General features: G+C 47.0%; 1 protein-coding gene across 2 annotated transcripts in view; it reads right to left on the bottom strand.

Moving 5' to 3' along the window:
* Positions 1 to 6105: 6105 nt before the first annotated feature.
* The window catches only part of SMARCAL1 (SWI/SNF related, matrix associated, actin dependent regulator of chromatin, subfamily a like 1), a 60420-nt gene continuing 52379 nt past the window's right edge, over positions 6106 to 14146 (bottom strand). For both annotated transcript variants that reach the window (XM_044241570.1, XM_044241571.1), the window contains exons 15-18: positions 12471 to 12653; positions 11298 to 11398; positions 10262 to 10358; positions 6106 to 7018 (exon numbers count right to left, since the gene is read on the bottom strand). In XM_044241570.1, the coding sequence (XP_044097505.1) occupies positions 6779 to 7018; positions 10262 to 10358; positions 11298 to 11398; positions 12471 to 12653 (621 nt within the window). In that variant the 3' untranslated portion in view covers positions 6106 to 6778. The remainder of the gene's footprint in view (positions 7019 to 10261; positions 10359 to 11297; positions 11399 to 12470; positions 12654 to 14146) is intronic.

Genomic DNA, 14146 nt, shown 5'->3' with positions numbered 1-14146 from the left:
TATTTGAGAGAGAGAATGAGCGGGAGGAGGGGCAAAGGGAGAGGGAGCGGGACAAGGGACTCCACCCTGAGCACAGAGCCTGATGCAGGGCTCCATCCCACAACACTGAGATCATAACCTGAGCCAAAATCAAGAGTCGGACGCTTAACCGCTTAATGGACTCTTCCATCCAGATGTTCCAATTGGTTAAATTTTACATCAAATTTATAATAGTGAAAAGAAAGCACTGCAGAACCCTAGATGAAGGGACAGTCTTTTCAATAAGTGATGCTGAGAAATGGCATATTCACATGGGGAAAAACTAACCTTGACCTTACCTCCATGTACAAAAATAAACTGCAATTGGATTGTAGTTCTAAACATGAAGAGCAAAACAATAAGGCTTCTAGAACATATATTCACAACTTTGGGGGTTATGATTTACATGAATGTTTATTCTGTAATATTTTGTTAAGCTGTAAATTTGTTTTATGAATTCATTTTTGTATGATATTTCATCCTAGAAAAGGGGAATTAAAAACAAAGAGGAGGAGAGCCTGGCACTCCATAAGTCAGATAAATGGGTTGAGGTAGGGGGGGTGTGGGCAGAGGGTGTTGCAAAATCAAATAACTGTTGGCTGTCATAATATCCTGAACACTGTGACTCACAGGCTTCTCGATGTTTTCTGCTATGTTTAGGAATCCATTTCCTTCCCTGGGACCTCACAGGAAAAGACAAAACCAAAACTGCAGGTATGAGAGAGGGCTCCAACAAAATCTCTTTAAGCTTCCGTGCCATTTTTTTTTTTTAAACCTTGTAATCCTACACGTGGTAAGAAGTGAGAGGATAGGACAGGAAATAAGGTTGGAATTATTTTCATCCCTTTTGCAGCTTAAATTTCACCTACAAAGAGGTTCAGAAAGCATCAAGGTGCCGGGGCAGTTCAGCTGGTTAAGTGTCTGCCTTCTGAGGCTCAGGACCCCAGGGTTTCCGTGATCAGAGGGGAATCTGCTTCTCCCTCTATCCCTCCCCCTTGCTCGTTCTCATACACTCTTGCTCTCTTTCTCTCTCTCTAATAAATAAAATCTTAAAAAAAAAAAAAAAGAAGAAGAAAAAGAAGAAAAAGAAAAGCGTCAAGATTCCAATAGACAAGAATGCAAAGACAAGGCAAAACCCAGGAGTCAGCAGTGAGGGGACGGTGCCTCCAGCTCTGTTTCTTTCCAACCTAGAAAAAGGCTTGTGGGAAGCCAAGAAGGAAAAGACACACTATTAATTCGAGTACAAATGGATCAAGGCTTCCAGGATCACTTGCTCCCTCTAGCAGTCTTCCTGATGACAACCCCAGAGGCAGAAATTAACCAGGGTCATTCAGGGAATAATGACCTTGGTGAGGGTAGGCAAAGCCAGCTCTGGTAGGCCTGGGGGACCTTTCCTAAAACACTTTAAGAGGCCACCTAATCGCAGGGACAGGAAGTGGGATGAGATAGGCCCAGATTTTCTTCATTAGAACTGACATTTCCAGGAAACACAGTGGATGGTGGCAGGTATGTGTCTGGACTGAGCTGTGAAGTAAAGGAGGAAAAAGAATGACTGCGGGAATCCTAACTTAAACCCAAAGGCATTCACTCTCTATAAATAAGTCCAAGTGTCTTTTCTGAATCACACAGAAATGGCTGGATGGTTCTCAATAAATTCTAGAGCTACATTCAGCATGGCATAACAGAATATACAGGCTTCATGGTATAAATAAATATGCTTTGGGGGACCTCAAGGACATCTCAGAGATGGCAAGTCTTTCTCTAGAGCAGCTGAGACTGAGGTCTAGCTAGAGACTTCGGACGGAGGCTCAACATTTATTTATTTATAAATGTATTTATAGTGGAATAGTGGTTTCGCACATGGACACCAAGTTGCAAGGACCAAGGGCAAACCCTCCCAAGGGCAGGCATTGATCCAACACCTTGTGGCAGGCCCCAAGGTGGATAAAGCAGAGATTTATTCATTTAATGATGATCACCGATGCTCCCAAGCAACACTGGATAAATATGTCTCAAAATCACCTGTACCTTTCACTGTATTTCTGAAGCACACCCATTGCAGACTAACCACAGCTCTAGAGTAAAGAGGAACTCCTAATAAAAATAAGGAATGAGATGTTATGATCTCATTCTCCAAGACATTAAAGAACTTGACCAAACTCCAGCAGAGCTCATGAGAAAGCTGCACCCAATCTTCTTTGAGCGGGCAGCAGACGAGTCTCTGGAGACATCCACAGACTCACAGAAGAGGGCTTCATAATGCTCCTCAAGCCATGTGATGTCAGGACAGAGAGCAGAGGCTGTGGCTAGGCTCTGGAGCAGGCGAGGAAGAAATGCTCCTTCCTGTAACTCAGCATCTAACTGTGATCCAGAATCTTTCGGCTTCCTGGGCGGGCGTTCACTCATTCCACAGACTTCTCCCTAATGAGGGGACTGTGTTGTTTCCATCAATGAGTCACCAAGGCTGCAAAAAAATCACTGCAAAAACCCCGTGAGCAACGCTGAGGTAGGATGTTAGCATTTCTTCTTTGCAGATTCTGTCCCCATTGGGCCACCGCCCAGCAGGCCACCCAGGGCAGGATCATCTGTATCCTTCCCCAGATCTACACTGACGGCTGGGTCTGTCGCAGATTGATTATGGACTCCAAGGGCAGCAACCATGAAGTGATGAAGTTGGCTTTCCAGAACACCTGCCCCTAAGGGAACTTAGGACAATCTATTTGATGACACAGCAGCCATTGCTCTTAATTACTCTTAGACAAATATGTATTTTAAGGGGCCATTTGGAACAAAGTTAGAGTAAACTTTAGAAAGACCCATTACTTGTCCTTTGGAAGCTTCCAAAAAGTCATAGTCACTAATATAAACAAACTGGTACAGCTAACAAAATTTAAAAACAAAACAGAGAGCTGGAGGTGGTAAGATAGTGTAAGACCACTTCGGGGGGCCGAGGGGAGGGCCCAGACAAGCATTCTCTCTCAGGCCCGTGACTCCGGATTTTTTTTTTTTCTAGGTAACACTGGGTCATTCTTGTTTCAGGCGGTGATAGAGGAAATGGAAGGCCTAATTATCTGTGGAGATCTGGTACCATGGCAGAGCTTCTCAGGGCAGGATAAGCTGGCAGGAAGCAGGCTCAGCTGCTAATAATCTCCACAGTCCTTTGCAAAAAGATACAAGCAGTAACTCATGGTCCTCAGACATAGGTGTTCAGGCTGGATTTCCTGAGGGGCTCTGACCCTGCAGAGAAGCTCCCAGCAGTAGATCAATACAGTGATTAAAAGGAAGTTCTATAAGCAAATGCCTGGTCTGACTGAGGAAGGCAAGAAGCCAGCCGGTTATTTGTCAAGACCAAAGCCTCCCACAGGACATGGCCCGGCAGTCCGGACTGGACAGTACTGACATATCGGTGTGCCTGACCATCCCTGAGCAGCAGTTAAAGGGGGCTGGGTGGCTCTCAAGGATCTCTCTCTCCATTGGAGCTGTCTAGAAGCCCTGGAAAGGGGACTGAAAGGCACAAGAAAATGGTGCACTCTAGGGTCTCGTTCTAGTGAGAACAGAGTTCTGAACTCCCAGAGTTCAGCTGGGAGCCTGCAGGGAGGCTGAGGCCCCTGGGAAGGCAGTGGTACAGTCAACTGCTCACAGACCCAGCAAAGCACTCCCGAGCCCCCTGGTGTAGGAAGTGTACACCCTCCCTCCGGTGGGTTCTGCAGGGAGTGGCGTGGCTGGAGGTCCTGCTCTGCCACTTCCTGGCTGAGACCCCCTTGGCTTGGTTTCTGCATCTGCACCATGAAAATCGAACTACCTTCCTCCAAGGCAGGGCTCACAGAGTCAACACAGGTAAAGTGTCTGGCCTGGTGCCTGGCACATAGCAAACAGTACGAGAGTGAAAACCATCCAAGGCTAACAAACAAATGCACACACAGTCATGCTGGAACAACTTAGACATCTTGCATTGCTGCCAAGAAAAGTGGGCTAACTCAGAACGTTCACTTAACCCTGGCCCACCGTCTTTTGATGATACCAAGTAAAGCTGCCAACTCCTTCCTTCCTGAAACACATTTTTAAAAAGATTTTATTTGTCAGAGAGAGCACACACGCACAAGCAGGGGGAGAGGCAGGCAGAGCGACAGGCAGGCTCCCTGCTGAACGAGAAGCCTGATGTGGGACACGATCTCAGGACCCTGGGATCATCACCTAGCTGAAGGCAGACACTTAACAGCCCGAGCCACCCAGGCACCCCTGAAACACTTTTTAAATATCCTGCTCCCGGACACCCATTTTGGTTTTCTTCCTTTTTCTTTGCTGTTTGCCCTCTTTTTTCCTCTTCCCATGCCTAACTGTTGGCATGCTCTGGGATAAGTTAGATCCACTTTTTCCCCGAAAGCCACTTTACCTGCTCAATCCCATCCAGTCCCAGACTATAAACACCATTTCTAGCCAGTGAGGGTAGAATTCACAGCTTGAGGGGTGACCTTCTCCTGCTGGAGACCCAAATCCTACAGCCTGTATAACCTAGCCCCTTGGATCTTGCCAGAGAAACACAGAGTGTGGGGTACAAGGTGTTCATCAGAGATCAACGTCTGCAAAGGAAGAGGAAGGAGGGGAGGCAGAGGGAGGCAAACTGGAGCCTCAGACAGCCCAGAGGGCAGTGGGCAGCTCTGTCAGTGAATACGTTCCCGGAGAGGTTTCTCGCATCAGGGTTCAAGTGGCCCGGCCTTTGTGCCCGCCTTGTTCAGTCACTGACACGGGCTGCTCCTGGAAGGGTGCAACCCTGGACAAAGTGGCTTTCCCTGGACTGCTGGTTGTGGCCGGGTGGAAGCTATATGCTATTTGTGCTCCCTGAAACTGGACAGGAAGCTTCTCGAAGGGGAAGATGGGTGGGGTGTCTCCGTCTAATTCAACAAGTCCATAACCAAACCCGTGATTTTGCCTTGCTGCCCAACCTAGCTGTCCTTCCTCATCTTTTTTCTTTTCTTTTCTAAAAAATCTCAGTCAACGGCACTATAGCTTTGCTCAGGCCAAATCCTAGGTCTAGAGACTCCTCCATCTCAAATGCCTCTCAGTCAGTTCATCTCAAACTCGTTCAGCTCCACAGTCACGATGTATCCAATCCAAGCACTTCTCACCTCCTTCCCACTGCTGCTCAGGTGGGTCCCGCCCCAGTGTTGCCCTGTGGTCAGCTGTAGTAGTTCACTAGCCTCTTCTCAAAACTGTTTCCCTGACCATCCTTCCCAATCTATTGTATGCATACAAATAGGAGGGATCTATCATTACTTAATTTAAGACTTTTTTTTTTAAATTTTAGAAAGTGCACATGAGTGGGGGGAGGGGCAGAGGAAGAGGGAGAATCTCAAGCCGACTCCATGCCCAAAGTGGAGCCCGATGATGGCCGTGATCTCACAACCCTGACATCATGGCCTGAGATGAAATCGAGTCAGCAGCTTAACAGACTGAGCCACCCAGGCGCCCCTGGAGGGATCTTTTAAAATATAATCAGATTGTCTCCTATCCCTGTTCAAAACCAGTCAGTGGCTTCATGTTCAAAATTAAATCTGATTCTTTACATGACCTATAATCTCACATGACACCCCACACCCCTCACTGCTCTCTAAACCTGTGCTGGCCAACACAAGAGCCACCAGCCACAAGTGCACTTGAAACAAGCAACCGACATGCGCTAGTCCATGCTGGAAGGTGCTGTGTGCATCAATTACACATCGGGTCTTGAAGATTTAGCATGAAAAAAAAGGTGAGAATGTAATAGAAAGTTTCTAAGTTTTTAATAGTGATTATATGTTGGACAGACAATGTTTTAAAGATGAGTTAAAGAAAATACTACTAATTTGATCCTTTATTTTTTAAAATACTCTTAGAAAATTAAAATCACATCTGTGGCTTGTGGTATATTTCTGCTAGATGGTGCCGCTCTAAACTAGAAGTTATCAAATCATGCTTTGCAGGCCAAGTCCTGCCCACTGCAGGCTTCTGTAAGGCCCATGGACAAAGCACAGTTTTTACATTTTTTAATGGTTAAAAATAAATCAAAAAAATAAAATTCACGACACATGAAAATTGCATGAATTCGAATTTCAGTGTCCATTACAGTTTTATTGGAAAAGAGCCATAATCATTTGTTTCTGTATTACCTATGGTTGTTTCTGCCCTACAGCAGCAGAGTTGTCATTCCAACAGAGAAACCTTGTTCATGAAGCCAAATATATCCACTGTCTGTTGACTGACAGAAAAGCATCTCACCTCCTGCTCCAAACCCTTACCTCCTTCACTTTCCTTTTCTCTGAAGGATGTGTAACTATTACCTCTCCTGCGATATAACTTCTGCAAAGGTAGGAGCTTGCTCTCTTTTGGGGAATTACTGCTGGCACCTAGAACGCTGCCTGGCACATATCAGGAGCTCTACAAATATTTGTCCAAACAGTACATTTTTTAAAAATCCAGATTTCAGGGGTTTCACAGGAAGCCCCACATTACTTCAAGAACATGAATTCCACTACTGCAATTGGCTGTCTCTGTTTCTCAGCCAGAAAAGCTAAGATTAAGACCCCAACGGTCCCGTACAGAAAGGCCAGAAAGGAAATGCCCGTTTCCTTTCCTTATCAGAAAGGGAAGGCCTGGTAACTCGCGGGGCCGGAGACAGACGCCAGCACTGCTGTAACGTCAAGGGGAGCGCAAGCTTTAAAAACAAAACACCTGATCTTATTTCCATGATTTTTAAATGCCTCTTTTTTTTTTTTTGCCCCGCCTATAGGGGAAAGGTAAAGCTATCAAAGTTATCAAAAAATTCAAATCTCCTTTTCTTCACGGGGCTGCCCGTCGATGTGATTTCATCCAGTGTGCCTCCCGGGTCCTGAGAATCACTTCCAGGTGCACCAGACGCACTTCCGGGGTCAAAGGATTCCGCCGCCTCCAGGAGCTCCAAGTCACTTCCATCTTCCTCAAAGGACTGCTGGAAGAGGTCATAGATTGTCTGCTGCTGTGGGTCCTTCATCAGAGAGAGAAAACAACAAAGTTAGAGCGCAGGATCCAACACCAACTCTCCCTGTGCCACTGAGGCTGGGGAGGAGACCCGGAGGTGGAGGCTGCCCATTTTATGGCATCAGGTGCCGCGTGACGGCCAGCGCAGACCAGAGCAGCCTTACGGTCCGACACTGTTTCTTCTCTGCTGCTCGTGGAGTAAAGGAAAAGGGGGATGGTGGTGGAGAAATGGTGTGGGAGCAATAAAGAACCTGCTCTCAAACTAGAATTCATGTTGGGAATGCCTTCTTCCTTCTAGCTTTCCAAACTGGTATTGAAGTAGCTCCCAAGTTCTCATTTCCTGCAAAGCCGTTCTCCAGCGAGGGCTTAGGGTGGAATTCAACTGCCAAACCCGTGTGCTCAGCCACGGCTTACAACTAATTTTTGGAGTGGTTGACAAAACATACCCATACTAGACATACAGAGAAGTAAATTCCCGTTTTTTTGTTTCTGACTATCTAAAATCCGCCAATGATCAAAAGACCCATCAGCCACCTCTGTGCGTTGTTGGCCAAGGCGCAGTGCTAAAATCATGCTCAGCGGCTGCAACCAGAGAATGCCATGGGCTCACTATCGCCCCTTTGCTGATCTCTCCCAAGTGTGAATTCCCAACCCTGACCGTCTTTCATGCCAGGTGTGCTTTCAATGTTTCTAATGACATCGTGGTTCCCTTAAACAAATGGGAGTTTAAAAACCAAAGTCATCCCTCCTCTCAATCCTACATCCTCAAACCAGCAACTCTCTTGGACAAAGCCTAGTTTTGATGGTCTGTCAACTTTTTTTTTTTTTTTTAAACAGGAGAAAATCAATAGGCATACATACAGGGAACCCACACAGATGTGGAAATGCCAAAGATGGTCAGGCAAATGAGCTTATACATGTCAATCTGAACTAAGCAGAAGGAGGTAGGGGTCTGGGACCTCAGAGGAAAGGAATGCATTTCACAGAGGGTCTACCAACATTGTTCTCCTCCCCCTGGCTTTCCATCACCAGGGCGTCCCGACAGCCTATCCCACACGTCAAAGGGGCAGCAAGTTTGCTTCTCCTGTCTTGTTTCCTCCGTGATGTTCCACAGGCACACTGTTTCCCCAGGCTTCAACACTTGGCACTTGCACAGATTTGCAGTGGTGCACCCGCATTTCAATCCCTGGCAGGTCTCTGCCGGGCTGATTTCTGCCCTTCCCTGTCCTTTCACAGGATTTTCTCGTCGTGTCTTGGAGCCCTCCTGTGTTGACCTCATCAATGCAGAAGCAGCTTCTCTGGCTTTTCAGCCCCTTTACAATCAGGTCTCATTCCAGCTGGTCTCTACTTCTTCACTGTTCCTTAACAGAAGGCCCCCCAATCCCTCCCGCATTGGTGATGGGGGGGGCCCTGAAATCTGACTGTGGGAGCAGTCCTGTGAGAACTTCATATTACCCGATATACCTGCACCCAACACTGTCTCACCTTTCAGGATCCCAGCCTTCCCAACGAGGAGTGGTATTAAGGGTCATTAAGGTCAGCCTCCTGTGATCTGCACATCCTCCTCTAAGAACTAACCTCATCAGCCTCTGTCTGAACAACTACAAGGTTAAGGAAACACTGTCCCAAGTAAAATAAGTGTTAACCTGAACTTGAGTAGGGCATTTGATTATGGTGGTGGCAATACTGTGCTTTCAGAGCATGCCTGATTAATGGAAGCAAAGTCCAAGATCTGATCAGTATTTCACTTCCCCTCTGGGAAGGCAGGCTGTCTCAGCGAGACATAACCGCTTTTGCTTTAATCTCCTCCAGAGAGGCAACATTTTCTTTTTCTAGTAGTTGATGAAATTTCCAGCTCCACTTGAATAAAAAGATAGATATAATTATTAATCAAAGTAAGTATTGATAAATGGCATTTATATTATCTTGTACTTGTATTTCAGGCAGAAATTCTTTTTTTTTTTTCCAATTTATTTATTTTCAGAAAAACATTATTCATTATTTTTTCACCACACCCAGTGCTCCATGCAAGCCGTGCCCTCTATAATACCCACCACCTGGTACCCCAACCTCCCACCCCACCGCCACTTCAAACCCCTCAGACTGTTTTTCAGAGTCCATAGTCTCTCATGGTTCACCTCCCCTCCCAATTTACCCATATTCCCTACTACTCTCTAACTCCCCTTGTCCTCCATGCTATTTGTTATGCTCCACAAATAAGTGAAACCATATGATAATTGACTCTCTCTGCTTGACTTATTTCACTCAGCATAATCTCTTCCAGTCCCGTCCATGTTGATACAAAAGTTGGGTATTCATCCTTTCTGATGGAGGCATAATACTCCATAGTGTATATGGACCACATCTTCCTTATCCATTCATCCGTTGAAGGGCATCTTGGTTCTTTCCATAGTTTGGCGACTGTGGCCATTGCTGCTATAAACATTGGGGTACAGATGGCCCTTCTTTTCACGACCTCTGTGTCTTTGGGGTAAATACCCAGGAGCAGGCAGAAATTCTTAACTAATTCAGAGTGAGGGTAAGGGCAATATAAATAAATGAGTTCTAAATAAACTCATTATTGAGTTTGAGAAGGTTGAGAATCCTTTAATAATAAAGTTCCTTGCTTTCAAAAGGGCACATAATAACCTAGGCTCTGTGAAAATATTTACCATTCAACTGAATTAGAGAGTTCTTTAAAAAGCTTAAAAATAAGGTTGTTTCACAATTAGCTTATTAACTCTTTACATCTAGGATGATAACTTATATTCTACATTAAAAAATATGATCTCTGGGGGCACCTGGCTCAGCTGGAGGAACCTGCAACTTTTGATCTGGGGGTTATGAGCTCAAGCCCCACATTGGGTGTAAAGGTTACTTAAATAAGAACTAAAAAAATAAAATAAAAATCTGACTTCTGAGTCTTTTTTATCTCAATAATTACTTCTGGAAGGAAGCATTTAGTTGCTTCCTCACTGTAAATGAAAGATCAAATCCTCAGACTCTAGTTTTCCTGTCACTTGAAGATTTTGCTGATTTCACTCAGACTCTTGATTCTGGGCAGTTCCATGAGAAGACATTTTGGTTTCCAGACGAGCTGCAGTAAAGCTGCTTTTCTGCATGAGGCTGAGTGAGATCCACAGGAATGACCCACACCTTCTCTCCAGGGACCCAAGGGCTGAGTGGAAACTTAATGCTCCACCCCCCCTCACCCCCCAGCCAGGGGCAAGAAGCCATTTGCTGGTGTTACCTTGTAGAAGTAATTAGTAGCTTCTGTCGTTTCTGAAAAATTGGTCTCAGAAAGTCCGGCCTCACCCAGAACTTTAATCTTCTCTTGAATTAGGGGCCTGTTGAGGACAAAGGCGCTGCAATGAATATAAGCTGCTCAGAGCCAGGGGGCTGATTAAAAGGAAATCCCCCTCCCTGTGTTTATGGGGCGGAGGCATGCTGTTCCACTTCTTTGCAGCTCTCAAGGCGCCAATGCCCAACCTCAAATATTTGCCTCCTCTCAGCTATAAACCAATTTAGGGTTTGAGTCAATCAGGTTCAAAATTCTTTCTACCGGAAGATGTAGAGAAAATAAATGTCTCATTACAACAAAATTCTCAATCAGGGCCCAGTGAACAAATCCATAAATTCAAAGATGCGGGAGTAGGAAAAACCAACACATGTGGCAAAGGTAAGACCCCTTAGTCATAAAGCTGGAGACAGGCGAGTAGTGGAAACTAATGAGATAGTCAAGAAACTTAGAATCAGGCAAGGGGTAAATGGGATTGGGAAGGAGCATTTGGAGATCTTTTTGCTTAGGTACCAGACATGAATCCTACACTGTACCCCAGGTCTGCTAAGGAAGCACTACATGGCCCACAGGGAGCCACTTTCTCCCAAACGTCAGCAGCAGCCCTGTAGGATGGCCTTATGTACCAATACATGGCATAAAGGGGCAGAGGGGGACATCACCGTGTCTCAGCAATGCCTTCATGGGCAGGACAGTGTGTCTTATGAGCAAACCTGCACCTATGTTTCCTCACCATCGGCTCCCCCCTCCCCCTTGTCTCAGGCCAGTGGGAAAGGAACCATATCGCCTTCATCCTCATTCACCCAGCAAGCCATGAGTGAATGCTGTGAAGGGGGCGCGGCATGCTCACGGGTGCAAGGGGAAGGGCATGACTCCTGGCTCCTCCGCACAGGGCCATGAAGACATCAGCAAGAGCGGAAGACATTAGGGAGTGAAGGAAATAGATCACTGGTGTCAACCCCCGCACCACCCCGGTGGCCAGCCATACCAGAGGTAGTCGTCAGCTGTGCCTCTTGCCACGAGGTAGTGGATGCTCACGGAGCTCGACTGTCCGATTCGGTGTACCCGGTCCTCTGCCTGGAGCAGTACCTGCGGGGTCCGGGAATCAGGGTGCGTACGGGCCAAAGCCTGAAAGGGCTCCAGCTAGCACAGCACACAGTCCCCTGCCCCTGAGCTCAGCACACCACCCCTCCTCAGAGGACTTCACTCCATGCCCCAAGTCAGCAGGTTGAGAGCCTCTACCTCCGAACAAGCTGCCACTGAACACAAGAGAAAACCAAACCAAACCAAACCCAAGTTCTGGGGGAACTAGAACCTGCAGCCAGCCAGCGGTGGGCACAGCACTAAGTGCTGGAAGGAACGAACAGCCAGCGCTGACTCTGCTAGGAGGCCATACTGATGGCAAATGACAGAAGCCCAGCACACCTCTGCTCTTCTCACTGGAACAGAAACCATGACCTTCTAAAGAACTGAGGGAGACGTCTGAATGATTAGGGGTCGGGTGGCTCTTTAACATGGTAAGCCCTGTAATAAATAACAAGGCCCAAGAGCATTGTTTCTACTATATATGCCTTCAGCCTCGAAGTCCACCCATCACGAAACAGTACCCTGTGTGCCAATGACATCTGCTGTCACAGCTCTCCGCTCAGGAGATAAGGCCAGTGGAACCCCCACGGCAGGCAGTTGCCCACTGGCCCCATTGGCTAAGCAGCTCACAGTGACGGTTAATACAAACCCACAGGCTGGAAGGCCAGAGGCCTGGGCTGTGGCTGCTGCGGTCACAGGTTCCCCTTCGGGGACAGCTGTGCATTCGAGCTGTTATGCCCCCATTTCCTCACAGAGGGATGCCTCCTGAGATTCCTCCTGGCCTTCGAAAGCTTCAGTATTCCCTTCATAAGATGGAGTCGATAATCCTACTACCTAGGAGACTGCCATGAACAACTAATAACCAGACAACAGATGTGCAAGTCTTTATTTCTTTGAAGACTGACCCGTAGGAAGTAGAAACACGTTTCTGAAGCCAAGCAGGAAAGGCCAGAAGACAAAACTGGTGCTGGGGACAGCTTCTGGAAACTCTGTCTGCCCCGACTGACACCCGGGCCTCCGCCCCACAACCACGCGCATGCGCACCTGGGGTATTCAAGTCCCCTGCGTCCCTTACCCCTGGATTCCAGAACAGCTCCGCGAACACCACCAGGTCAGCTGAGGTGAAGGTGAGGCCCATGTTGGCTGCGGTGATGGACAGCACGGCCACGGCGTGCTTCTCGAACAGCTGGAACTGCTGGCACAGGTCCTCGCGGTCAGCGGACGAAGTCGAGCCGTCGATGCGGATGTGCGGCACGTGCTGCGGGGACAAGGAGGGAAGCGAGGTGGGCAGCACCAAGGCGCGGGGGCTCGGCAGCTGCGGCTCTGAGGACACAGCCTCGCTGCCGTTCTGGCTCCGACCTGCCACAGCAACGATTCCTCCCTTGACCCTGCTTTCGGAGCTGTTTGTCTTCTCATTTCCGATGGAAGTTTCTGTTGACTTGCAGATTCCCATTTGTTTAAGCAAACATGCAGAGATTCCTTGCACATTGGGCCCACTTTCCCCCAGTGGTACCATATTGTGAAACTAGAGTGTATCACAACCAGGAAATGAACTTTGATATGACGTACCAGTCTTATTCAGATGTCCTGTTTTACTTCAACTCATGTGTGTGTATCCTACCAGTGTCATCACTCATGTCCTAGGAATTTCTGTCACAGACAAGACACTGAAAAGTTAAGGGGCACCTGGCTGGCTCAGTCAGGAGAGAATGTGACTCCCGATCTTGGGGCTGCGAGCTCAAGACCTGTGTTGGGCAGAGAGCTTACTTAAAAAAAGAAAAGGGGTGCCTGGGAGGCTCAGTGGGTTAAGCCTCTGCCTTCCGCTCAGGTCATGATCCCAGGGTCTGGGATCGAGCCCCGCATCAGGCTCTCTGCTCAAGCGGGGAGCCTGCTTCCCCCTCCCTCTCTGCCTGTCTCTCTGCCTGCTTGTGATCTCTGCCTGTCAAATAAATAAATAAAATCTTTAAAAAGAAAAGAAAAGGGGTGCCTAGGTGGCTCAGTCAGTTAAGCGTCTACCTTCAGCACAGGTCATGATCCCAGGGCCCTAAGATCGAGCACTGAATCGCATTGGGCTCCCTGCTCAGCCTGCTTCTCCTTCTCCCTCTGCCTCTCTCCTTGCTCCGCTTGTGCTCATTCTCTCTGTCAACAAATAAATAAAATCTTTAAAAAAAAAGAAAAAAGAAAGAAAGAAAGAGAGAAAGAAAGAAAAAAAAAAGAGACACTGACCAGTTCTAACACCAAAAGGATTCTTCTGTGGCCCTTTCACAACCTGAGCTGAAGGCAGATGCTTAACCCACGGAGCCACGCAGGCGCCCCTATTACCGATCTATTTCTGCCAGGTGCTCTCTTCTCAATGTGTGTGATAATCTTTTAAACACAAAGTTTTATATCCTGGTTTTCTCCAATAAACACTATATTGTAAATAAACAAAATTATTAAGGTTTTCTAAAACATATTTATTAACATCCTTATATTTCATTATGTGGCTACAATAAAATTTATCCATTTGTGTATTTCTTCATGTTTTGGAGATTCTTTTTTGTTTTTTAAAGATTTATTTGAGAGTGAGAGAGAGAGAGAGAGAATATGAGTGGGGAGAAGGGCAGAAGGAGAGAATCTGAAGCGAATGTCCTGCTGATCACAGAAACTGGGGGCTCGATCTTACAACCCTGAGATCATGACCCGAGCTGAAACCAAGAGTCAGAAGCTTAACCAACTGAGCCATCCAGGTGCTTCATTTTCACGAAAAAA

This window comes from Neovison vison, chromosome 3, assembly GCF_020171115.1.
Source record: "Neovison vison isolate M4711 chromosome 3, ASM_NN_V1, whole genome shotgun sequence".
NCBI lineage: Eukaryota > Metazoa > Chordata > Mammalia > Carnivora > Mustelidae > Neogale > Neogale vison.
Note: the sequence above shows the minus strand (reverse complement) of the source record. Positions and strands in the feature narration are given on the sequence as shown.